General features: G+C 37.9%; 2 protein-coding genes across 3 annotated transcripts; both read left to right on the forward strand.

Moving 5' to 3' along the window:
* The first annotated feature begins 635 nt into the window (after positions 1-635).
* Positions 636-20,569, forward strand: LOC101158634 (cadherin-6). Of its 2 annotated transcripts, XM_004078930.4 has the most exons (12): positions 636-708; positions 5,480-5,794; positions 7,453-7,747; positions 7,837-7,956; positions 9,772-9,945; positions 10,752-10,939; positions 11,785-12,035; positions 14,472-14,608; positions 15,785-15,906; positions 16,283-16,400; positions 17,046-17,297; positions 19,281-20,569. In XM_004078930.4, exons 2-12 carry the CDS (start codon positions 5,552-5,554, stop codon positions 19,817-19,819), a joined length of 2,439 nt encoding a protein of 812 aa, XP_004078978.1. In that variant the 5' UTR covers positions 636-708; positions 5,480-5,551; the 3' UTR covers positions 19,820-20,569. The 2 variants fall into 2 exon arrangements, with proteins under 2 accessions (XP_004078978.1, XP_023821187.1); XM_023965419.1 differs by lacking the exon at positions 636-708 and having other exon boundaries at positions 4,783-5,794.
* Positions 20,570-21,965: 1,396 nt separating this feature from the next.
* c17h5orf22 (chromosome 17 C5orf22 homolog) lies at positions 21,966-27,613 on the forward strand. The gene is made up of 10 exons (XM_004078872.4): positions 21,966-22,212; positions 23,521-23,666; positions 24,448-24,597; positions 24,685-24,818; positions 25,162-25,454; positions 25,923-25,985; positions 26,148-26,269; positions 26,744-26,810; positions 27,012-27,151; positions 27,246-27,613. The coding sequence occupies exons 1-10, from the start codon at positions 22,144-22,146 to the stop codon at positions 27,400-27,402; spliced, it is 1,341 nt and encodes a 446-aa protein (XP_004078920.1). The 5' UTR covers positions 21,966-22,143; the 3' UTR covers positions 27,403-27,613.
* Positions 27,614-27,958: the final 345 nt, after the last annotated feature.

Raw genomic sequence — 27,958 nt, forward strand, 5'->3', positions numbered from 1 at the left:
AAAATCCCACTAACAAATCTTATTTTTAAGATATTTTATTTTGGAACAGTAAAAAACAGACAAACTGAAAATTTTCAAGGTAAGTTTTCAACTTTACTCTGTAGAATTCTAGTTTGACATTTCTATACAATGTCAAAAATAGATTAAAATAGAAGTCAAATGTTTATGAATTGTATTAAAAACATGTACTCAGAAATGTTTTAAATTGGTTAAATTTGCAATTATTTTAATTTTTGCAAACACGTTTGAGCCTTACAGCTGATAATATGAAAAGCATTTTTATCTTCATAGATAATCAACGGGATGAATTATTTCATTCCATATATTATTCCTCTTCGCATGGTTATTTTGGCAATTTTTTACGCCGGATGCCCTTCCTGACGCAACCCTCTCTATTTATCCGGGCTTGGGACCGGCACAGAAGTTACTGGCTTGCAACCCCTGTGGCTAGATTCCATATATTATTCCTGATGTTTCAAAATAAAAGCCTTCCCTGTCAGATTAATGTTTGACCTTTTCTGTAACGCTTTTTGTTTTCTATAAATTGTGTGAAATATATGCTAAAGCCTGTGTTGAACAGGGAGGTGCACCTTTTCTATGCCTGTAGCCTGTGGGCGGTGTTTGGGGTGGAGATGGAGCAAAGCTGCGCGGCGCTGCGCGGCGCAGCCAGTCCCGCGTGCGTCCCCGCCTGCAGGAGCGTCCATCCCGGTGAGTGTCCCTGACTCCCGCTGATAGTCGCTGTAACTCTGCTGCCGTTTATTTCCCTTTTTTGTGCCCATCTTTATGCAAATATTTTTGATTTTTTAATCTGTCCTTCCTTGTGGTCATTCTGTCACTTTGTGCCTCGGAGGAAAGCAGACCCCTTCAGGTTCTTCTATCTATATATATGTTGTTCTCTAAAGCACAAACGCAAAATCTATATGTGGAAACACTTTGCATTCAGCTGCTGGCAAAGTTCTTCTTCATATTTTTATTACAACCATATTTTGCTCTAAAACATACAATCAAAACAGAACCTCAGATACCTCAGTGCAAAGAAAGTCCAGCTTTTGATACAGACTTTGGTCCAAGAATGCAATTTAATAAATAGAAATTACATCGCTTATGAACCAGAATTCACTTACGTGGTCTGATGGCAGAGTGACAGTTTGTTGTTAAAAAATATTTAAATATATTTTTCATGGACTTCTGATACATGAAACGTTTTTTAAAAATTGGTTGTGCTTCATTCAGGTTTTTTTCTTCTTATCCCTCTGTTTATGATAGCATTGATATTATTCTAAATTCGATTTTTGCATAAAATCATAAATGTATGTATCAAATGTAAGGGTTTTGTGTGTGAAATCATTATTTTATGTTCCATTTCAAGCTTATTTGACATTCAGAATAACACCTTTGGTTAAGTTTAACTGTCAACTTTTTGCAAATATGCTTTTCTGATTCTGAAATGAGAAACCAGCCCAATGTTGTGTGTAAAGGATTCCCAGTGAGTGACATTATTGTTCAAAAAATAATTTAAAAGTATAAGTAAGTTGTTTATCCTTTGCAAATAAAAATGCACCTAAGGTGTTATGAATCTTTCAGAAAAAAACTTTAAAACAGGTGGATAAAAATCCTTAATCTGATTTAGATCAGTTAAATATCATTCCATAATTAGTAAGAGTCACATGAATTCACTTCAAGTTATTAAAACCCCTTATGATGATAAAATCCCATTACTTAGATGTTTTATTGTGGTATGTTATGAGCATTGTGAAGCTTTCCTTTTTTAAGTAATTTTGGTTTATCGTTAAATATGACGTCAAACATTTTCGGAGTACATAATTAGTTGATTTTGTGGTGTGCTATTATATACGTCAGCGGGAAAAAGTAGGATTATTCTAAATATTTATCTATTTGCTAATTGTGTGCATTTCTTACTGACTCACTCAAAGGGATCTGAAAAGTCTGTTAAATATACAAACTTGGTTTGTTGACTGAAGGACCCTGAAGTCTGTTCACTGTACCAGAGTGCGTCGGGTTTTATTGATCCTGATTGTAAAGGTTAACAATGGCTGCTTTTGTTTGCAAAAGCCTAAAATAGCTCTTTTTTTTAAAGCACCATTCCAGTGTGAGGGTGGTCTTCACTTTTTCTTGTGAATAACCTCAACCTACATTTGCCTTTAACATAATGTCTGCAAACAGTGCTGAGAAGCACAAAGGCTGACGTGGAGGTGCAAACTTTCTCGACTTCACCAAAGCTGAGAAATAAAAAAACAAAGACAGAATTTTGTGCTTTTCTATCGGTTTGTTCAGAGAAAGGATTTTTGTAATATCTTGGGAAATGAAGGATTACATTCAAATGACTTTCCTGGGTGATTAATCTGTAATAAACAGGTTTTCCTCAGGAGTTCCTCTGCACTCAGCTGATTTTATTGTCTTTTCGTACAGAATCCTGCTATTTGTAAGGAAGCTTTTAGTGTAAAAAAGAAATGACGTGTTAATCATTAGAAATCAAATTTACATAAACATTACAGCCAAGAATTTGTCATTTAAATGACAAATTCATTTATTTAATACAATTAATTCTATCTTTTCTCACATATAAATCCATCTGTTTTGATATCTCTGTTAGAAGATGTAGGTTTCTTCACAGTGACAAACAGAGTTTTTATGCTATAAACACTAAAAAAAGTTTTTAATTGCTAACTTAGAAGACTTTTTTGTCAGTCTAAAACAACGTGTTCCTTTTTTTTACATTAAAAAAAATTCCAAAGAAAAGAGACAGTTAACCTCCTGCTTTGGAGCGCTGTTCACTGTCTGAACGCTCTTGTGAAACCTTATCTCATCGATACTTTTCTGAAAAATACATTTTTCTGTTTCATTAATTAAAAAATGAAGAAATTACCAGCAAAAATGCCGGAACGACTGAAATAACTGGAGGCAACACAACAAAGCTTTTAAACTGCAGCTCCAACAGCGGGAAAGTTCCGTGCACTGTGAGTGGTTTTATGCTTAAAGTGTTTACTAAGATCATTTAAACTTCATGTTGGAATACAGCTGTTTTTATCTGCAGTCAGAAAATGTGCAGTCTTTTTCTAATACTTTTTAATTCTTGATTAAGTAAATTCTCATCAATTAAATTTCCTAACCATTCAGAAAAGAAAATTCAAACTGTTGAGTGGTTTAATTTCATGATAGATCTTGATGGATCATCTCTGTCAGTTGGAGACCTACAGATTAAAAAAGGAGGAGTGTTTGATGGACTCAGGTGATGTGATCGTCTGCTGAGCACACATCATCACAGAAGCTCTGAATGCTAATGAAGGCCTGAAAATGCTCTTCATGTTGATTGGCTCTGATGACACACAGAAGTCTTTGTGCACTGTATGTTAATGTATGTTTGTGTGTGTGTGTTTGTGTGTACGTGTGTAGGTGTGTGGGGGGGGTTGCATTTGTTTTGTTTTTTAAAGAGTAATTAGTCATTTCCCCATAAATCATGCGGTCAATTTAACTAAATAACTCCATAATTCATAACAGTAATCACTTCTCTTGTTAATTTGGGTCATTGAGAAGCCATCAAACACTGCAGATTGTGAAAACTATAAAAACTAGTGTTTGCATGGTTGGTATATAAGACAGAGTGACATTTATCTGCAGCCAAAGCTTTCAAGTTAAATGTATTTCTATGACAGATTTCATTTCTAAAGTTATCCGGACTGGTTTAGGAAACATCTGAAGGAGTTTCACATTTTGCCTTATTGACCATTAAACTTTATTAAATCAGCAAATCAAAAGAGCAGATTTAGCACCGACTTAAAGGCAATTGGTGTCAAAATGCTTTCTGAAGGTAACATGAACACAAAGCGGTACATGAATGTTATTGTTACTTCTATCATTTTTGCATACTGATTAAAAATAACACGTTCATGATTGTAAAACTATAATGATCATTTTAACATGAAAGGTGTCAAAGCGTCTGCCTGCTCCTTTTCAAACCTGTTAGTATTATATTACTGTTGTTAATTGTACAATAATTATTTTGACGTTTCCATCATATGGATGTTGTAATTATTAACATGTTTGACACGGATTTGGTTTATAAAAAGTCTAAAGTGTTAAGCAAATCCTAAACAGAAAATGTCACCAAAGCTTCTCCTGATTCAGAGTATATTTTTTCTTTGCTGTATTGAAACGCTGTGAAATAAAAAACTTGGATGACCACAATTGGGAACTTATTATATATTAAATTGTGCAGAGATGTTTTCAATGAAAACGCGTCTTGCGAATTATAAAAAAAAAATACAACATTGAAACATCTGTGAGGGCCATTCTGCATTTTCATCCTGTGAAGTTCAGTAGCGTTACCTAAAGTATTTATTAAAACAATTAGCTGTCTACAGGCTTCTATGTAAATATTCACAAAAATAACAACATTAACTTTTAAATACGGAGGTTTGCTATGTAAATATTACATAAATCTATCTAAAGGACACAAAAGCGCTCTGCTGAAAAGCAGCATAACAGGTTTCCTCTGATGCTCAGTGGAGCAAACCACAAAACTTCAAATTGGTGATCAGTGAATCCCACCTGCAGCTCCCCTTTTTTTTTTAAATGATGCAGCACAGTTTTAGCTGATGATAGAGTTCATTGTTAAAAGTCATAGTGAGAAAAAACATCTGCCAAGCCTTAAATCTGATCTGATCAACATGTCTTAAAGCTCCTAAGAAAAACAGATAAGACAGCGTTTAAAAAACATACTGAGGAAATTTCCCAGTAAAGTTATGAACCGATGATACCCAGAGAGGATCCAAAAATGATCCTTAAGTTAAAGTAGCATTACTACAAAAATATCATTCAAGTAGAACTAAAATGCAAATAGTAAGAAGTTGTCATCCAAATACCTATCTGAGAAATAAAAAAAGGATACGGTGATAATATTAAAGTTTTGAGTACTAGTTTGAATTTACGTAATTTATGGTCTAAAACATATTTGCAGATGTTCCAATACATTTTGAATTACTGGTACAAAAAGTAACTTACTATTTTTGAAGTTTTGCTAAAAACCTGCAGCTTATAAATGATGTGGAGTCATGAAGCTTGTTTTTCTTCTATTTTATTGTAATTTTAAAAAAACCTTTATGTGCCCGAAGAATAAATGGTACAAAGGGTTTACACATCAATATGTAAAGCCCAATGTAACTGAGGTTGATCATCATACATCTACTTTAGTAATAGTATAAAGAAGTATGATTTAGTATAGAAGTATATCTTAGAAAAGCTACTCAATAAAGAACTATTTTTACCAAAATTTACCCAGAGAAATGTAATTGAGTAAATGTAGTTGTCTATAAAACTTGTAGTCATAACCCTTAATGACAGACTGAGTGACACGGTTAGATCTTGTAGTTTAATAAAAGCTGTGGTGATTTACCGTCTTACATATTTGTTCCCCAGCATATCTTGAGAACTAACATCTTTTTTCCGTTTTTATTTACAGCTGATTCCAGCAACCAAATGAGCTGACGGGCGGTGATCCTCCACTCAAACTCAAAGAGATCAAGCTGTTGAGATGGATCATTCTCCATCTGTGTTCTCAGGAGTTATGAGGACCATTACATTGGGTATTGTGTGGCTCTTTCTCTGTCCTTCAGTGGATGCAATGTCTTTGAAAGGGCAGAATGTAGACCAACAGGAAGGAAAGGCAGAAGTCAGAGAAGAGACGCTGCCTAAAAGAGTAAAGCGAGGCTGGATGTGGAACCAGTTTTCCGTGATGGAGGAGTATACCGGGACTGACTACCAGTATATTGGCAGGGTAAGTGCTGTCCCGCTGTCTCCCAGCTGTTATTTAAATAAAAGAAAGGCTATCTGAGGAGTAAACAATTGGGATCAGTACACACATTTAAAGGAAAAAGGGAATCAGGTATAAAATTGAGGTATTTGTCATCAATTTACAGTAAAAGGTTTGACTTATGTTTACATATTTCATCTAGAGAGTGTCTTCCTAGTTCTGCATCCAAAACCATACCGGCTAGATGTATTCTAATTGGTTGTAGAACCTGATTTAATTAGAAATTGTGCTTAAATCTGGTTTACCTCTTCATTATTTTGTCTTAGACTGATGACAATATTTTTCAAAAAACAATTAGGTGCGAGAGACGGTCATTCTGACAGGTCAGGTGGCCACACCTAAAAAACGCAGACAAATAGAATAAAGACAATATTTTGCCAGATAATGAAGAATAAGGGCGAAAATCAACATTCTTGTGTCTTGCTTTAAGGATGGTGGCTAAATGCATAAACATTATGCCTGTGATGACACCTCGGGATATGCAAAACTTGGAAACACTTACATAAAAACATAAACAACATCAGTCAATGACCCACTTTCTGATTAGTGACCATTGGAAAGCATAACATGATGGGATAAAGGACAGAATTTCGGTCATCACAGCACGAGGAGAAAGTTTATGCTTTTAAAATGTGGTTTACTTTCTTTGTAAATTCAAGTGCTGACATGTCTGTAAAAATGATTTGGCAAAATCTGATGCTAAAGCACAAAAGTTTTAACCAGGAAATTAGAAAACAATAGCAAGTTATGAGCGTTTTCTAAAATCCTTTTACTTTGATTTGCTCATCTACATGTTCGATTGCACTTTGCATGCAAATGACATGTAGGAGTTTTTGTTTCAGATGTTTTCCTCACAGGCAGTCAAGACAACCTGTAGTTAATAGAAAATGTTCTCAAGAAATTAATGATAATTCCCAGGTAGGAGTTGATTTACCAAAATTAATAATCATTTAGAACATGATGTCAATCAGATAATAAGTGGCATGTAAAGATGGAACAGGAAGCCTCGTAATAAAACTTTATCTGCCTCATATTTATGATGGTTATTGCATCATTTCTAAAAGGCTGCACCATGTAATAATGAACACATTTTACAGTTGTTGTAAACTATCTATGATCAAAACCTTTCTGTAAACATCTATGCAACAATAGTTTGTGTGGACATCATTTGTATCTTATTTGTTTTTGTTTTTCGTATTAATAGTAAAGAAAAGCTTGTGTAGTCAGTATGCAGCAAATCCAAGCCACATTCTATAGCTTTAACGTTATGGTCTAAAACAGTTTTAGGCATAAAAACAAACAGAAAGTGCAATATTCCAAAAGCAGCCTTTTTTGCCTTCAGTGGGTACTTGAGATCAGTTTTCTTTTTTGCAATCAACCACCAAACTTCAGAAAAAGATTATCAGGTTTCAGAATTTTTTTTCCTATGAGCCAAAAAAAGAGAAAGTAAAAAAGTCAAGGTAATAAGGCACTCGTTTTTCAATAAATCTATTTAATTTCTTTATAGAAATATACATATACAAGTCTAATTTGGGGAAGCCAGGTTGAGAAAATGTTCCCATATAATAGTATCTTTGCACTGTGATGTGTAAAGTGTTTTACATGTTTGGGTCTTTCTGCAGCTCCAGTCTGACAAGGATCCGGACAACGGCTCTGTCAAGTACGTTCTCTCTGGCGAGGGGGCCGGCACCATCTTTGTCATTGATGAGAGCAAAGGGTTCCTGCACGCCACTCGGCGCCTGGACCGTGAGGAAAAGGCTTTTTACAAGCTCAAAGCCACAGTGGTCAACAAACAGACAGGTCTGCAGCTGGAGCCAGAAACAGAGTTCATCATTAAACTCCAGGACATGAATGATAATGAGCCACAGTTCAGCCAGGAGGTGTACACTGCCAGCATACCTGAGAGGTCTGATGTTGGTGAGTATTTCCCGTCCTTCACATTTTATTTGCACAGTGATCAAACCATTCGGGGACTTTTTCCTAACTTGTTAATGTGAATCTTCCAGGAACGCCGGTGATCCAGGTGACGGCTACAGATGCAGACGATAGCATGTATGGGATTGGTGCCAAGCTGTTCTACAGCATCAGCCGGGGACACCCATACTTCTCTGTGGACCCCACCACTGGTATTTTGACAGTCATCCATCCATTCAGCAGAATAATGCCATTTTGCAAATGTTACAAAATTAAAGAAGACAAAGGACACAGACTGAATATAAATGTGACAGTTTTGCAACCAAATCCAGTCACTTTTTTACTTACAGCTTCTTTTTCTGCTACGTAGTCCAGTGAGTAGAACAAACAAGTCATTCTGTGCAAGAAATTTGAAACAAAAACCCTTTCCTCACTTTAGCTCTCAGTACATTTAGTACTGAATGTTTCCAATATAAAACTCCTTACTGTGAATTTTTATCACATAAAATGAATGCTTTATCTCTTCATTAACAGAAAATTATAAACAAATCAATTTGCAAGAGCAGAAAACATTCAAGCCTATTAAACTACCAGTATGAGTGCAGACATTGCAAACATAATAATAACAGAGAACTATGACACTTCAGAACATCTGTTTCTTTTTATGATTTTAGCCCCAGTAGGGATTCTTAGTGCCACAAATTGCCGGTTTGGTCTAGGGTTGTTGCAGTGGTTCTCACCCTTGCTGTGCCGGTCTGGGTGTTGCACTGTATTGATTTTTTTGTGGCTGAGCTGACTCCTTGGTAGGAATAGATTCCCAGTATACTGTTTTAAGCTGTTTCAAGTTCCTCTTACAAGTTGTTTTTATAATAAGTATTAACTGTGTGTAATGGGATGCATGTACTAACGGAGGGAAGGGGGAAGGGTTAAGGTTGGAGTGGGTTTTTATTTTAATTTCTGTGTCCATCTCACCGCTGGAGTAAGACAGCAGTGAGATGTGCTGTTCATGTCTCAGAGGTGGAGGTGGGATTGCACCAAGGATCAAATCAAGTCTATCTTTATTCATATTGCAGTTTTTTAATATAGAACATAACCCAAAGTTCCTTACACCGGAACAAACAAATAATAAATGAGCACATCAATATGTCAATAAAAATAAATCCCCCCTATTCTCAGCCCTGCCCCCGACCCACACAGAATCTCTAACCCCATTCACACTTTCCACCCCCTTAGATGATAGAGATAAACATTGGGAAAGAAGCTGAGAATGGAAAAAGTTTATTGGTTTAAATCCTAATATTTGGAACCTCCCTCTCTGTGGATAGCTTGCATAGCCAGCCGGGTGCAGCATTGCAGGCGGGGACCCAGCCACACCACAGCAAGGATGGCGATAACGGTCCCTATCTGGAGCTGCCGCACCTGAATAGCAGCCGACCCAGAGGGAGAGGATCCAACTGAGTAGCCATAATCGGTTAAAAAAACTAAGTAATTAACAATAAAACGTGGAATAATTTCTGGTGTAAAATAATAAAATGTGATAAAGTGGATAAATGCATACATACAAAATTAATAAAACTATAAAAAATAGTAGAATTAGCTAAAAGTCAAGTTTAAAAGATGGGTCTTGAGCTTTTTCTTAAATGTTCAATGCTCTGCGGCTCACAGGTCGTCTGGCAGACTGTTCCATTAAAAAGGCCAGAATGAAATAGGATCAGTATTAGGATCAGCTCTGATCTCCTTCATGTTTGTTGTGGTGATGGACAGACTAACACATGAGGTTAGACAGGAATCTCTGTGGATATTGATGTTTGCAGATGAAATTGTGATCTATAGTGATAGCAGGGAGCAAGAGAGGTGGAGGACACACAAATTACCTATAACCTAGAGCACTGATCACTAATTTATAATAATTAAAAATGAAACTGTCTATTGTTAATGACCTTTACAATTATTCTGTCCATTGGAAACTACCGCACATAAAAAAGAAACAACAAAACGTGGAGTTCTCTTGTTTGTTTTATTCTCAGGTGTAATTCGTACCGCTTTGGGTCCTAAGGATATGGATCGTGAGACAAAGGAGCACTACCAGGTTGTGATCGAAGCCAAAGACATGGCTGGACAAAGAGGAGGGCTCACTGGTACTACTGTAGTTAACATCTCCCTCACTGATGTCAATGACAACCCTCCAGTCTTCACTCAAAGTAAGAAAAGTTCACCAACTGCAACAAAAAAGTGTATTTTAGAGTTGAGGAGCAAACATCTAAAGAGCATCAGACTAAAATATAAAATAGATATGATAAAAAAGTCAAGGAATGATTTGAAATTTCAGCTGCAAATTTAATCATTTGCAAAGTTTATGAAAGCTAATTATTAGCTGCTGTGAAAAATTTGCTGGCAGAATCCTCAGAGTGTAAAAAGATATGTAATGGTGACAGTCAGGGGAAGGGGAGACATTGCTGCTATTACACACTTTTATCTGCCAATGACAATGTTTGGCTTGACGGTATTTTGATGTTTAAAAATCTGATCAATTAGATTACTTATTGAATGGCCCTGGTTTACAATGTTTCATTTGTGGCTTTTGTTTTTTTAATTTAATTTAACTTAAATAAATGTTGACTATGCTGTTGTTCATGCAAGGATGTAAGAAACACAGTTTTGACGTCTTAAGATGTCTTAAGATGTTGCTGCCCAATGTCATCATCATAATACCCCAAATTTATTTATTATTATGTTATTATATAAATTTATTTGACTGAATTTAGGAGGATGTGAAGGACTTTTTCTTTTTACAAAAAAGGCAAAAATAAACAACCTGTCAAGTATGCAGTAGTAGAATTTTGTTCAGGATCTCAGAGGCTTGCTTTTGTATTTCTAGTTTGAAGACATTTATTGGCTAAATATAACAGTACAGATTTTTGACATCATGTGGTAAAATGGCTCTATAAAAACAAATGTACAAATGTATTCCACATCAGTGCAGCTTATTGTCAGTGCTGTTTTTCAGGTGTGTACCAACTAAGTGTTCCTGAATCAGCCATGTTTGGGACAGTGGTTGGAAGCGTTCAAGCTACTGACAGAGACATTGGGAGGAATGCAGAGATGTCTTTCAGTATCACCAGTGGGGACAGCATGGGTATTTTTGATATTTCTACCGACAAGAACACTCAAAATGGAGTCATCACTGTCAAAAAGGTGAGAGTGACTGGGAGGGTGTGTATATATAGCTTTTCTGGACTGAGATATCTGAGGTCTTACTGCCCCGAGTGCTCCAATTACCACAGGCACCACTGTCACCTTCACTTTCCATGCTTTCTCCAGTTCTTCTCTGAGTCCCTGGTATTTCTCCAGTTTCCCATGTGCCGTCTTTGTGATGTTTCCATCTCTTGGCACTGCCACATCCACCACAACGGCTTTCCTCTGTACTTTATCCACCACTACAATGTCTGGTTGGTTTGCCATTACCATTTCCTGTCAGGCTGGATCTGGAGTCCAACAAGATCTTTGCCCTCTCATTCTCTACCACTTTTGGAGGTGTTTCCCATTTTGACCTTGCGGATTCCAGTTCATATCCTGCACACATGTTTCTGTATATTATTCCAGCCACTTGATTGTGGCGCTCCATGTACGCTTTACCTGCCAGCATCTTACACCCTGCAGTTATGTGCTGGATTGTTTCAGTCAGCTCTTTGCACAGTCTACACCTTGGGTCTTGTCTAGTGTGGTAAATCTGAGCCTCTATCGCTCTGGTGCTCAGGGCTTGTTCCTGAATTGCCAGGATGAGTGCTTCAGTGCTGTCGTGCAGCAAACATGAAGGGGCACAACGTTGATCCTTGGTACAGTCCAACTTTCATCCTCATCTCTTCTGTAACACCTACAGTAGTTCTCACCACTGCCCTAGCAGAAAGTTAAGTTGCTGTTATGTTTGTGTTAAATGAAGATTACTTTATTATGCTGATATCTTTCTTCCAGCACTCCCAGAACATATTTACAACATACAATATTGATTTTCTTTCTTCTTTTTTCATCATTTTTGGCAGCCTTTGGATTATGAGAAAAAATCCTCATACACAATAGAAATCCAGGTCCGGAACAGCCAGAAGGACCATGTTTTCATGTTGAGAGACTCTAAAGACATGGCCACAGTTCAGATCAGGGTGGAAGATGTTGATGAACCACCACTGTTCAGCAAAGCTCACTACCTGATGGAAGTGAAGGAGGATGCACCAATCAGCACAGCTGTTGGGTCTGTTAGTGCCACAGACCCTGATCAAGTTCGTCGTGTAATCACGTAAGCTCAAATCTTTTCATTTTAACACATTCTCACAAAATGAATCAATCAAAATTTAAGTATTATGCATATGTTTTGTTTGGGCTCAAAGAACTTAGATTGAAAAAACTAATGAAAGAGGCTTGATTATTTAACAGTTGATTGAATGTTGATCTAATTTGAGTAGTTCCTTTTCTCTTAGACATTCCTAGAAGTGTTTATGAACCATATGGATGTGACAAAAGTATGTATAAAGGAAAAAAAAACTCTTAAGCAAGTTTATAAACATTGAAGTTATTGCTCTTCACAAGTCTGAATAAAATATTCATTAAATTATTTGCATTATTCAATTATTATTTGCATTATTTTACATTTCCATCCATTTTCTAAACTCCCTGAATCCCTTTTGTGGACACAGGGTTGCCGGAGCCTATCCCAGTGACTGTTGGGCAAAGGCAGGGTACACCCAGAACTGGTCACAGGGTCACACAAACACATACATTCACACGTAGAGACGATTTCAATCCCCAACCTATGATGAATGTTTAAGCTTGTGGAAGGAAGGCAGAGTGCCCAAGCAAAAACCCACGCATGCACAAGAAGAACATGCACATAGAAAGGTGCACATAGAATCTGCACATAGAAAGGTGCCAGCCAGGATTTGAACCAGGGCCTTTTTGCTGTTAAGCGAAAGTATAAACCAGTAACTACAACCCTTGCAACATGTCATTAGGTCAAAAAAGTCAAGATAGTTGTCCAAAGTAAGAGCTCTGTCTCCCCCCGGTCACCGACGGAGTTCTAGACACTGAAACGTTCTCCCAGCAACCCCAGCGCACACTTCCTGGATGCCAGACACCTGACTCTCATGTACAATCATTGGCCCTGCCTGTCTGACCCTGTTTTAGCTTTGTGGACTTTTAGCTGAGTTAATAAACCTACTCCATTTGTATCCTGCCTGTTCTTGAAGCAATAGTAGACTGTAAAATAATTAATAGAAACTATGAATTATTCAAAAACGCATTAGGACACCACGGGAAGTGTCAGTGTCAAAGGCTCCACAGTGTGGAGCTGTGGTTGGGACCGCCATTCTGATAACATTAGTCTAGTTCAAATTTTGAAAACTTTGAGAGCAGGTCTTTATATGTTGTCATTGTAACAATAGCTTGTTAAGAAAGCTATGTTTAGCTCAATACTGTATAATCCATAACAGGATACATGTTTACTGTAGAAGTTACCAGAGTGTTGGAAATGCCCCAATGTATCTACCTTGGGTAACCACTTTCACATCTGTAAAAATGTGACAGATTTGTGTTTCTAAAGTTTTTCCACATTGTGGCATTACTTTCATTGCGGCATTAAATCACTGCAATGGCTCCCTGTGCGTTTCAGGATTGATTTTAAAATTCTTTTAATGGTTTATAAATGTTTTAATGGTCTTGGGCCTTCTTATTTAAATGATATTATTTTAAAATATGAGCCCTTGCGGACCCTGAGGTCCTCTGGCACTGGCCCCCTAGTTGTTCCTAAGGTGAGGACCAAAACACACGGTGAGCCCTCATTCCACCATTACGGTCCTCGCCTGTGGAACAGCCTGCCGGAGAACCTCAGGGCCGCAGAGACTGTAGAGGTTTTTAAAAAGAGGCTCAATACCCACCTTTTTAGTCTGGCTTTTACATGACTTTGGTAATTGCTTATGTCTTTTATTATTTATCTATTAATTAATTTTTCTTTTTTTAAGGACTTTTATTATTATCTTTATGTTTTTAATATTTTACTTTACTTAATATTTTTTAATTACTAATGTTGTTATATCTTATTTTATTTTTATTGTTGTTATTTTATCATAATTTTTTTATTCTGATGTTTTTTACTCCAGTGTTTCATCTTGGGGATCCATTGTTCTGGGGAACTACCGGCTTCACCTGTAGGGGGTGCTGTTGCTGCGGTGCCCGTTCTCATTGGGTTGGCTGGGGTCCCGCTCTGTGGTCTAATACCTGTAGAGTGGGCCCTAGGCTGCTCTGTGTTGGGCGGGCGTTGTGTTAAAGACCCCCGTTGTTGGGCTGGGCCTTGGAGTAAATGGATCCCCATGATATCATTTCCTCACAGCAGGACCAAGCCAGACCTTCTTTTAGCTGCAGTTCTTTATTTGTTCAGGGTTTTACTGGGGGAACTGGGTGGGTGGAGGGAGGAATCTGGTGAGGGAGGATTCCCATCTGTGTGTGATTGTCCTGTGTTCTTAATAAATTTCATTTTTTTAGGATTATTTTATCTGCTTTTATGTTAAGCGCTTTGTGTTTTTAACTGAAATGAAAGGCACTATATAAATAAATAAAGTTTGAGTTTGAGTTTACTTTGATTTTGCTCTCTGATTGTGTTGGTGTCTTCAATAATCAGAAATCAACCTTTCTTTACTTGATGAGATTTTTGTAACACTTGATTCCTTCCTGTTTGTTGCAGATATTCAATTGAACGACACACTGACATGGATCACGTATTTGGCATCCACCCAGGAAATGGATCTGTCTTCCTACTCAAACACTTGGACCGGGAGCAAAAGGCCTGGCATAATTTTTCAGTCATTGCAAAAGAATTTCGTAAGTCTGTGGTTTTTGAGCTACTTTTTGTTACGTCGTTTTTTTTAACCATTGAGGGCTTTTGTCTGATTAGCAGAGTATGGGTTCATAAAAATTGTAAGGTCACTGCAAACACAGCAGGCCTTCTTCTAGGGCTGCAGACAGACTGTTTTATTTGTTTCTGCACCACCTCATTGCTTGAGCTCCTTCTCTGTTTTCCGCTGATTTATAATGTAGAATCAATGACACGATAAATTAAAATGGTGGCGTTTGTACATAGTGTGTTTTGAACAAATCATCTGCTAATTCTGATCAAATAGCAAAACTTTGTTTTTTATTTTAAAGGGCCCAAACCATGCTATTCTTAAGCATTTTATATGTGCATGTATATTAATAATATGCTACCTTTGGCACACAAAAGAACACTTTTTTAAATTAAATATGAGTAATTTTCCCCTAGTTCTTTACCAACCCAGAAAAGAAAGACGACTTGATCTCTGAGGCTCTGGCTTTTGCTTCCTTGTGGGCGCCGCCCATTTCATGACATCATCCTAGAGCCGGTGTCTGCAGCGTGTCTGCGTTTTGTCCACAAAAACAAATAACATCAAACGATTTTCCAAAGATGGATGACCATAGAAGGAAAGCACTTATGCTGCTAAGCTCAGTGCAGAAAGTGTGTGTGTGCGTGTGTGTTACCTGTGGGCAGACTCTTCCTGGAAGGGGCTGTTCTCACTTAAACCTGCTAGTTTTTGTGAGTTGGGAGGGGCTGATGCTCAGAGTGCAGGTTTTTAAAAGAACGCTCAGAAATGCATGAATGGACCAAAGTACTACTTTGGGATTTCTTTTCTGAGAGAATTAAAATTTTAATACACTTAAAGCTCAAAAAATTGATTTTGCATGGCATAGGCCCTTTAAGTCTTAGTGAATCAGGCTCTAAGAGGTTTGTTACAAAAAATTTTTTAGGTCTTATCTATACAATGTAGAAAGTTGCACAAAAAAACCCAACTCTGTCTGACTTAAAGTTGAGGCCATGACATAATGTAGCTGTTTGCATCTTCAGCTGCTAATGTTCTGTCCTCAGACTAGCAAAGTGCTGCTCAGCGGGTGTGAGCGGGTACCAGAGAGTGTTTGTGCTGTGATATGAACCACAGTGTGAATTTGAAAACAAGTCCAATTTTTCTGTTTTTTACTCTCTAGGTCATCCCCATCAGAGCAGCCATACTCTGGTCTACGTTCGCCTGCTGGACATCAACGACAATGCCCCCACCTTTGCCACTGATTATGAAACCTTTGTGTGTGAGAGAACCAAGGTTGGCCAGGTATTGCAGCTTGACATAAGCATAGTGAGCAAGTGTTGTGCCGGCACTAATGCACTCAAGTGCACTTTCCAAAACTCTTATGTAATGCAATGGTATGACGTTTTGACTCTTAATCACTTACCTGTTAATTTCTGGTGTAATGCAATGAGTTGCATTTAGATATAGTAAGCATAATAGGAACTTCTTATTTTCATTCAATGTTAAATATCAGCACTTACCTAAAAACCTACCTAAAAAGCTGCCAAATGTTTTAAATGTGACATGAAGGAAAAAACATCGAGCTAACCAGCTAGTTTATCAACTCAACAGCTCCTATGATGTTCTCGGACCATGCTGGATGCTATGTAGATGAAATGCGTGTTGATCTCTCTTCCAGCTAATCCAGACCATCAGAGCTGTTGATGCAGATGCTCCTTCAGCAGGACACAGTTTCTATTTCAGCTTGGCTCCTGATGAGGCCAACACAAGCAACTTTACTATCCGAGACAATGCAGGTAGATGAGAAGACGCTGGGTGCATGGGTTGGTTTTATAATATCCGAGTTTATTGTAAATATTTGCCAAAAATGTGTTATAAGGGATAATACGTTCATTCACGTTTGGATTTATTATGGTTTCTCACTTTTCTTTGTGAATAAACAGAATCCACATCTTGAAACACTGCAAAAAGGGCTGTTGCTCCTGCTTTTTTTATATATATTGTTACCAAGCTTGATGAGGATGCAGGTTTTATCCATGTGGAGTTAAAAAATCAATGTAAACGTGATGCTAAGTTAAGCATAAAGAATGCTGAAAATAACTTTTGGATAACTTTTACTTGAGTTGCCGTGTCCAAAGTGTGGCCCACGGCCGAAATGTGGTCAATTTTAATCTTACTGGTATGTTTGACTGAGAAGGCAGGCCAAGGACCTGCAAGCATGTGTCTGCAGAAATGATGAGCAAAGAGCTTTTGATTATTTCATGTCAAATACTCAAACCCCATTAAATGACTTGCATCTTTTGTCGATCATTCATTTTTTAGCTGCTTTTGTGTTGCTGAGGATTGTACAAACTGTCACATGTACTTATGAGATACACTGATCAGGCTAATGACTTTTGCACTGAAAAATCATTTTCTGACAGAACCTTGTTGTGTTTCAGACAACACTGCTGGGATTTTGACTCGTCGATCCAGCTACAGCCGCTTCCAGCAGAGTGTCCACTTTGTTCCTGTGGTAATCACTGATGGAGACTATCCAATTCAGAGCAGCACCAGCACGCTCACTGTCAGAGTTTGTGCCTGTGATCATAAAGGCAACATGGAGCTTTGTAATGTAGAGGCGATGAGTGACTCTCCTGGACTCGTCACTGGAGCCCTTGTTTCTGTTCTTCTCTGTCTCCTCATACTGCTAAGTAAGTAATAAAAAAATTCAAAGCTTCTCCCAACATAAACTGCTACAAATTTACTAATTTTGTGACATTGGACAAACTTTTGTCATTTGTCTTGTACTGTTGTAGTCCAGGGTGGGACACTGTTGTCCAAAACCCATCTCCAACTCTTATCAGTTTGATTTCATGCATGTCAGACAACTTAAAGAGAAATTAGTGAAGCCAAAATATGTCTTCAAGACAAATTATTCAAGAAAATGAAGGCCTGTTGAAAGTTAAACTCAGATTTGGTAGTGACGAACGGATGACTTCCCTTTTATTTCACGGAAGTGCCAAGCATTTAAATATTGATCATGAAGGAGAAATTAATAATTATGGTTTGAGCCCAGATGGACTTCTATGACACCAAGTCTTTCATATATTGGACCAGAGCTGTGAAATAAAAAGCCTGGAGTAATGTTTGCGAGATTTGCACCACGTCAACATTTAGCGCAAGCATCCTACAACTGTATGTGGTGGACATCGAGTACCAAGAGTCCAGTGTGATCACGAGGGACTAAATGCGTGTTCTTGAACTGGAGTCACATGCCCGGTGTGAACGTAGCTTTAGACCAGGGGTGTCAAACTCATTTTCACCGAGGGCCACATCAGCATAGTGGCTGTCCTCAAAGGGGCAAATATAACTCATGAATGAAAAATAAACGTAACTACTCCTTAATGTTAAATAACTCATTATTTATTTATTATAACTTTTTAAAGTGACAATTGCAGTTGCATGAAAAAACAGATGTTTGCTTGTTACTTTAGCATAAATCATTTTAAATGTGATTCTGTCAGGTTAGGTTATATGGACAGTTTAAGTCCTAAAGTATAGTTGCCCAATCCGATATTTTAAGTGCGATTCCCCCTAGATATGAATAAAAACACACCAATTTTTATATTTTTATTTTAATAAATTAAAAACTTTTATGCTCTTGAGGGGCCACATAAAATGACATGGTGGGCCACATTTGGCCCCCGGGCCTTGAGTTTGACACATGTGCTTTAGAGGATCATTGGATAAGGGCGTTGGCAGCATCAGCTCTGCAGTCTCTCAAAAATCCACTCTGGCAGCATCAAAACATCACACGCAAGACAAAGCTCCAGATTCACAACCTAGCAGTACTCTCCATCCTGTTTTATGGTTCGGAGACATGGCCTTTAAATAAGAGCTTAGCCACAAGAATAGATTACTTCGACAGCCGGGCTCTCAGGAACATTGAGAAGATCAAGTGGCCCCAACGCGTCTCCAACAGAGCATTAAGAGCCCGAAGGTGCCAGCCCCAAGCCTCCTGCCTTGTTTTGCAGTGCCGCACCAGTTTGATCGGCCACGTTTTCTGTCTTCCCTGTTACCGTCCAACGTAAGCCATTTTGCAGCTTAACCCAGGGGCTGCAGGCTGGAAATGACCTCAAGGCAAACCCCGCACTCGGTGGACATACATCATTGCGGGGGACGTCAAACCTTATGGGGTTGCCGTGAAGGATGCGGAGCCTCTGGCACAAGACCAGGAATAAATAGAAAAACCGTGTGTTTTTGGTTGGCTCTACGCACCGGGAAGGGTCACCCCCCGCCTTGATGATGACTATCATCAGAGTCGATCGCACCATTGCTGCATTCAAACAGAGTAAAGGAGATCCACTGCAAAGGGTCACAGTTCCTGGAGTTTTCTACATTTTCCTGTTTCCACAGAAGAGAAAGCTAGTGAAACTTGAAGGCTTTTAAAATTTGATGAAAACTACTATAAATTTATGAGATATTCATTTGTGTTCAAGGTCAAGTATTTCATCCCTATTGTTGGATAGGTTCAGCACATAAATTGTGTCATGAATTACCCTGATTTCCATTTCTTCTTCTTGCTATCAGCTTTCTTGCAGTGGTATAGTGTTTTCAAATGATAATTACGTAACCCTAACATCTATGTTACTCCTTTATTCTTTTGCTGTAAACATTTCTCTTGATTCTTGCAGTTGTTGTTATTTTCTTCACCACACTGAAACGCAGAAGGAAACAAGAACCTCTCATCGACTCCAAAGAGGATGTCCGGGATAATGTAGTGAGCTACAATGATGAGGGGGGTGGCGAGGAGGACACTCAGGCTTTTGATATTGGTGCACTATACCATCCAGCCCCAGCCCTGGAGGAGTCTGTTAAACAGAGGCGGGACATTATCCCCTATGACACACTGCTGTACCCTTCAAACCTGTGGCAGGCTCCCATGACTTCCGGTCCTGTGGTATCTGCAGCAGTGACCTCCAGCAACAATGAAGACGTGTGGGAATTCATCAACCAGAAGGTTCTGGAGAACGACTGCAACCCAACAGGTCCGCCATATGACTCATTGGCCACGTATGCTTACGAGGGCTCCGGTTCAGTGGTGGAGTCGCTCAGCTCACTGGGCTCTGCCTTGTCTGAGACGGAACAGGAATACCACTACCTGCATGAATGGGGACCCAGGTTCAGGAAGCTGGCGGACATGTATGGAGCCGCGGATAATGACTTTTCTTAGCAAGATGTTCACTGCCCAGAGGCATCTTAGGAGGTTTCTTATTCCAGAAAACCATAAATGCTCCTGGTGGGCTTTGCAGGGATTGTTTTTTTACTTTTACACACTGTCTGGAAAATCAGTGTATTCATGAATCACTTGACTCATTATGTAATAAAAACCAAACATGCCAAACAGCAAATTAAAATACTTTTTAAGCTATGCATTAACCACCTGTGCAATATGGGATTTGAAAACAAACAGTTTAAAGTTGAAAATCAAGTTTACTGATTTCTAACTATATGCAGGAATTTATATGCACTCGCAAAACAAGTTTTTTTTTGTTTGGATCAAGTGGCCTTCTGCTTCCCTTTAGGCTGAACTGATGAAGCATCTCAACTGGATGATAGATTAGGTTCTAAACAAGTGTTTTTTCATCTTTAGTGCTCTTTTCTTTTTTTTTCTTTTTTTGCTTGTTGACTGAAGCTTTGTTTGAGACCCTTGTAGCCCAGTATCTGCTCAGGGGGGCTGGCTTTTGATTCCAACTTTCACTGGATGGTTCAAGCACAAGTACTTTTATTAGACTCAAAAAGTGTGATTAAGATCACAAAAGAAAGCTGCACCTGTTTTCAACAGTGCTTTAGTCACTCCAAAAAGTTTCACTCTGCTTTTATGATTTCATTAGTGTAAATGTAAAAAATGGTCAGAATTGAATAGCTTGCTAATAAAAATGTATATATAACTCTTTTCTAAAAATAAAATGTTTGCTAAAAAGGGTTTGTACATATTCTAAATCTGGAACATTAGACATATTTGAGCATACACTGACATTAAACATTTTCACGACATTTAAATTAAAGTGAAGGACTAGTTTTAAGCACCCCTAAAAACATCAACACCATCTTAATTCTGTCAAAACAATAAGCACGTGTGACCCATAGACTCTTAAATTCTGTCCGTTTCAAAGCTCAGCATCATCTGTGCAGCTGATGAAATTGGGATTCTGACTCCAACAATTCACTTAAAGTCCTTTTTTTGCTAAAATGTGATTTGACATCCCTGGCTCTCCTCGAGCTACAGAGTTGCATTTTACTAGATATATAATAAAAATTCATGAATATTTATTTAAAAGTTATTTAACCAACAGATACTAAAAGACATCTAATATGCTGTCTTTTCTTTTAACAATTGGGTTTTGTTCCATATTAAATTGTTGTCAACAAAACATGAAACGAGCTTCTGCTTTAATAGTTCATTATGTTACTCCTTTTTTTTTCTTTTTTTTTAAACTTGTTCTGTCCAACAGCTGGGCAAACAGATGAGAGCTGAAGGCTTTGAAGATTTATATCAAAATTAAATCCAAAACATAAAGTTCCACAATTTCATTGAAAAAGCTATGACGAATATCTACACGGTTACATGAGAGGACGCGGATGACAGAATAACATGTCTATCAAAAAAAATTCACAATTCATTTTATACTAGGACTCAACTACAGTACGATATGTACAAACAATAACATTTTTTTACATGCAAAAAGAAAATGATACCTTTGACAGTTTGTGTTCCGTTACAACAGTATATTTTACCTTAACAACAGGGGTCATGAATCTTCAGACAAACCAGTGTAACTTTTGTTTTAGAAAAATATTCTGTCTGAACATATTTAATATAAAACATATCAACAACAACATTGACTGTGTTTTAACACACTGACAGGTTGACAAAAACCTGATGTAAAATAAAGAAAAATTCCAAGGTAATTTCTACAAGGATGTAGATTCATATCTGTAAAAAAGCTTACATGGGAAAAATGCAGCATAAATGTGTGGAGAGGAGACGAAAGGAAAAATCCCCCAAAACAATATCCAATTTGTTTAATTTTTGCACTGACCATACTTTTGCTCAAAAAAAATCATGCATAAAGAAAAATTGGATTCTGATTATATTCACGAGAAAGAAAAAAAGCCAGAAAGAATAGTTAAGCCTTTTATACATGATTTGATGAAAGGGTAACTTGTCCAGTTGTGATGATAAAATAAAATCGTCTTAGTTTTTTATTTTATTTATCAGCAGTTAAAATAATAAAAAGTTTAGCAAAAGTAAAATTAAGACGGCATACACTGTAATTTGGACGGCACTGTTTATTATCACCCTGTTTCTACCCGGACACAATAACAGTGACGATCTCACTTTCCCCGCCCCGCGGCATTGAATGTGGAAATTATTATTATTTCTTAATTAGGTGCTTGTTTGTTTTTTTATTATTAAAGGAGGACATACACCTAAGAAAAAAACCGTTGTGTTCACTTTGATATAGGAAAAACTGTAGGTGTTTTCGTGTTTGGATGAGTTCAACGCCGCTAAAGAGGTCGTACCGGGATCTGCCGGTGTGGATCGTGGAGGACCACCACCATGTAAGCAGACAAACATACAAACTTGATTTCCTTAACGTTTATAGCTGTTACTTCAGGATCTATATTAAACCAACAGATGAACAGACGCGTAACTGTAACAACGACTTTAAACTACACCGTTAACCAACCTGATAGCATTTCATCCAAAATAGGCGTGGATATGCTGGAATTACTAGACTCTAGTTAGGGACAGATCTGTATATCACCATTTATTATAATCAATAGAAATAAATGCATATAAATCATCTAAATTCAATGACAGAACACGGCAGGAGTTGTATCATGATATGTGGAGATTTCAATGAACACTCTGGGAGAAAAGAAGAAGAAAACAAAAAACAGTGAGGTCTTTGAGCAATTTATGGATGAGAGAAATTTGGTCCGGATCAATGGTAGGAGGAGGTCACAAATAATTGCACACATAGGGAACATATCAGCACGAGATCTAACACTGTACCGCAAGATCTTGAGCTGACAACACATCAAGGGTGGAAAGTGCAAGGAGACAGACTTTATAGTAATTTTAATGAGGGTTTATGGGGGAAAGGATGTGTGTCAGAGGATAAACAGCGGGTTGGATTTTTGATACACCTAGATGAAATAAAATACATTATATGAGTAAAAAAAAAAAAAGAGAGAATTTGAGACTTTTTACCTCATAAGAAAGAGGCATTTAGGATGATGCAATTAAAGGGTCTAAAGAAGAGCAAACAAATATAGAGAGAAACAGAGGTATCAAGGAAGACCTGTCATTTTAAAATTTAGGAGTATAAAAGATTTCAGACAAAGGTAAGAAAAATCAATAAAAAGACAAAGAGAGCTGGAGAAGATATTGTGCCAAACTAGTCAAACTACCCCAGAAAGTGAACTAAGAAAGATAAAAAGTATTTGAAGAAAATTGAACTTATCCAGTGTGTTATAATTGTGGGGTTTAATAACTATAACTAACAAGAATACATCAGATTTAATAGTTGATGCAATTCATTGTTCAAGGAGGACTTTAAAGCAGTTGATATGAAGTCTCTGGGTAAAAAACAAGTTTCTTATAAAATGCTTTAAAAAAAATCTAATTACTATTCCAACAAGTGATTCCATAAAGGGTTTAAAGATATAGTTGCTGGAAAATTTTGAAACAAATTTGTACATTCTTTTTCATTTTTTACCGCATCGACTCTTGCATAGACACTGTGTGTTTTTATCGATGAAGAACAAAAGTCACATTTTATTGGCCTTCTTTTCAGTCCTTGGCTTTAAAAGTACCGTAAGAAGAATGTGAATTTATCGTATGAAATATCTGCTTTCTGACAGGTGGTGCAGCACATATACAGGGCCATCGCCTCAAGACATCTCCCACCGAGTAATATCAAGATGATTCATTTGGACTCGCACCCAGATCTTCTCATCCCAGTCAACATGTCTGCTGACACAGTCTTTGAAAAAGAAAAACTCTTCAGGTATCGTTCTTGAGTCAAGCAATCAGCCCTTTAGCACTGAATCATGACAAATGACAAAAATCCCTGTACAGGTGGAATGGTTGGAGTGGATACTGCAATATTTAGGGATTAGAGGCAAAGTTTTTGCTGCTCTTCTCAATTCCAGATTATTTGTTTTCCTCCAGTTCTTCAGTTAACAGTGCAGGAAAAACTGTAAAAAGTAAGGACAGCACCGAATGAAGTCTAAGACAGCAGAGCACAATCCTACTCTTGCTCCTGGACTGACCAGGCTTCATGATGTGCTAATGTGGCGAAGAAACAAGACTCCAGTGTTTAGCCTCCTAGGATACAATGTCTTTTGCATTTTGCTGTCCCCATGTCTGTGATGCTTCCTCACTAAGGAAATGTATCTCATCTATTTAGGATTTTTTTTTATTGCTTTCCAGATCAGAATTCAGCGTTTTTCTCATTATACCAGGAAAGGTCTACAGTAGTTTTTATTTTTCTTGCATTGGCTTTTATTTTTATTTCCTTGAAGCCTATTGACACAAATATGCATCAAACCACTTCTGCTCTAACATTTAAAGTTACCTTAATTTAGTATCTACTTGAAAGCAAAAACATAAGTGGTTATTTTTCAAAGCTGATAATAAATTCAGGTATCATGGGGTCAAGAGTGAACTGATTGGACAAAAGCTTTAAAGATCCCAAAGGCCTAGTAAACTGTGATGTTTGCTTCATCATTACTTGAGTTGGTAAATAGATACATTTCAAAGCTAAACAGGCTTTCTATTTTTTTCAGTGAGTTGAGTATTGAAAACTGGATAATGCCCATGGTGTATGCTGGTCACGTGTCCAGTGTGGCGTGGTTGCATCCATACTGGGCCCAGCAAATCCGAGACGGAGAACAGAAAATGTGTGTTGGTCGAGACTCGTCAACCACCACCATCAGGTTAGGACAGAGGTCAAAAGTGGAAGTTTCCTGTTTTTTTTGTAATTCTGGCTTTTCTCTGGTCCATGCGGCTCTCCTCTTGTGCAGAGTTTCCAGCACAGACAACTACTTCCTCAGTGACGGTCTGTTTGTCTGTGAGGAGCAGCTGGAGAACTCCAAGCCTTTCACACTCAGTGTCATTCGAGTGAATTCTGTCAAACCAAGCTGTGAATCTCTTCCAGGTATTTGTTCTTTTGCTTCGTCACATGACTGCTGACATTTTCTTTTTAGTTGCAGCCAACTGCTCTAAATGACTTGAGTCTTTTATGTACTTAGGTTCTATCACATGCCAGCTGTAAACAAAACATAAAAACTTTAGCAGTTAACATTAGGAGATCAATTCAGTTATAGAAATTGAAGGCATTTACATTGTTATTGTTGGTTGTTTGGAAAGATTATAGATCAGATTATTTTGGTCAGAGGTGTCAGACTCAAGGCCTCAAGGTTCCGGCATCCGGCTGGTTTTTCAGAAACTTGGCCCCATCTGTTTCTACTCACCTGGATCAGATGTGTTTTTTATTTCAGGGCCTGAGGCTGAGGCTAAATGCTCAGCCAAAAGATGTTGTACTGAGAGGAGTGAAAACGGGGAGACCAGTTGTCCGCGCACTGCTTCCCCACCCGCCACATCAGTCCAGCCAGCAGAGGCCAGCGACAGAAGGGCAGGCGTGAGCAACAAAGATGGTGAAGACGATGATGGATCAACGAGTTATGTTCTTGGGAGACTGGCTTTACTTCTTGGTCCAACTGAGCCGTTCATCCTGGACATTGACTTGGACTTCTTTTCCTGTAAAAACCCCTTCAGAGAGCTTTATACAGAGGTGCAGGTGTTTCTTTTTTTCAAAAGTTTACATTTCTCCATCAAGTCTTTGTGCAACCTAGATTTTTGTGTTTTTGGTAAATGTCTTGCTTTATTTTCTAAAATTGAATTAGCAGTGATCAAATGTCTACAGTAATACAGACAGAAGGAATAGAAAAGGTAATCTGGTTTATCTTCTGACAGTGCACAGAAAACAAAGAGGGAAAGAAGTCAGTGTTTGTAGAAAAACCTGGGCAGTTATTAACCAAATCTATGTAATAAAAAATCAAAATATAAAGAAATTGGGGGTGAATGATTTTATTGGAATAGTGTTTTTAAAATTGCATTGTGAGTGTCCATTTTCTGTACATCCTGTGCTTCAATCATGTTTTCCAGCTGATCATAGATGCTGCAGCCTGCCTGCATTTCTAAGAGTCCCATGAAACACGTGTGTTAAAGGTGACCAGTATCATCTGTTCTCTCTGTCCAGGAAGAATTCTCCATCCTCAAAGAGCTATACAACTTCAGAGAACCCAGCCCAAATGCGGATAAGGTCAGATCTCTTGTTTCAAGTTAAAAACTTTTTTTTTCTTTAGTATTTCAGCTTCCCTTTTGGAGCATCATAGGAATTCTCCATTGATGGCGTGGAAGAAGAAGAAAAGTTTGCAAAATTTGCATTTGCATTTTTAACCACTGTGTGTATGTGTGTCTCCAGGAGGAGGTTGAAGAGTGTGTAGAGCTTCGTGTTCGTCAGTTAGAAGACCTTGAAGCAGCATTTGCTGACCTGTTGGAGGACGACGGAGATGAGACTGTTTCACGCTGGGCCGGCAACCCAGGGTACAAATGCACCATGTAGCATTTGTCTGGATGACAGAACTTATTTACTTATGCTCTTCATCCAATTACTAAAGCAAATACAAATTTACAACACCAGAAGTAGAAAGAATAGACATTTCTGGACCATCTTGAGTAGTTTGAATTAGTAGAAGGCGTTAGACCATAAGATGTCCTACATAAAGCAGATTCTTAGAAACTTGAAGGTAGACACCCATTCAACAGCTGTCCTGTTGATGCTCTTTTTTGCATCCTGAAGTTTACAACAAGTTTCTTGGTCTAGTAAATGTTCAAGAGCATTGCAATCATTTTCAGTTACAGTGCAAATAAACATCTTTCTGACTATAATTTTTGAAAAATATCATTTTGACTTGTCTGTTTGGATTGACGTCTTTTTGACGTCTATAACTTTTAATATTTGAGTGGGCAAATCTGTTACATTGTGTCATCTAACGTAGCATTCTTGTATTTTTTCAGATTGTCATCTTTAACCCAACTGATTTCTAGTTTGAAGGCAAGAAATCCTTCTCCTGACTATGAAATGGTAGGTGAGAGTTGTGTTATAAATCAATGTGTTGATGGTTAGAGATATAATGGATTTAAAATAATGTTTAGAGTAGGGCGGGGGTCTGTTTTAATTAAATATTCAAATTATGTATTTTACAAATGCCTTGAAAATGCCAAAAACTGAAATGGAACAATAAGAGTGAGGACAAATCCTTTCACCCATTATTGGATCTCCCAGGTTCACCAGGCGGGGTTAACCTGCGACTCTGCAGAGCTTCCTCACCATGTCAGCACTGACGAGGAGATTGATAGACTCATCTCAGCTGTGCGGCGTTTCCTCACCGCTTTACCCAAACCTACTCTGGTCACCATGTCTAGGTAACCAATAAAAAGCCTAGATCAAACCTGAATGTCCTGCTGTGCTGTGCAGGTAACTACAGTAGTTGGAACCTCTGTTTTTGTTTGCTTTCAGATCTAGTCTGGATGAATACTGTCCTATCGAACAAGTGGATTCAATCCAACATAGAGTTCTCACTGCACTTGAGAGTCTGTATGGAGTTCTAGACTTACATGAAGACTATGAAAAGTGCAAGACAGACACTCAAGACTGCCAGCCCCAGGCTACATAACAAACACACCAAAATACACCATTTCTTGATGACATCTCTGGAGTTTACATCCAAGACACTGGGTGGAAAATGAAAATGTTGTGAATTGTTTAATGGCTGAATATCGAGATGCTACAAGGATCCAGGTTCAAACTAAGCAAAACTAATCTACATTTGTACAACATCCTGAGAACTGACAAAAAAAAAGATTAAAACATCACTTCATAATAATTTATCTGTTTTTGTTGTCTGAAAATAATGGAGTGTGTTCCTTCCAGGAAAAAAATCCCATTGTGGTTGATGGTAATGACCCGAAACCATGTAACCTAAGTAGACAATACTATCCAGTTTCAGGTCTGACTCCTGCCCCATGAGCACATATAAACCAGCTCTTTTACCAGAATTGACAAAGCCTTCTGGATAAGAGGTGAAATGTCTTCAGCTTTAAAAACCAAGTCCAGATGACAACCTTTAAACCTACTACTATGATGGAATCTACCTGGATGAATGAGAGTCTTCATAGACATGTTGATGGTAAAGTAGAATTAGGATGAAGAAGCTGTAAAACCTTTGGCTA

Source organism: Oryzias latipes, chromosome 17, assembly GCF_002234675.1.
Source record: "Oryzias latipes chromosome 17, ASM223467v1".
Lineage (NCBI taxonomy): Eukaryota > Metazoa > Chordata > Actinopteri > Beloniformes > Adrianichthyidae > Oryzias > Oryzias latipes.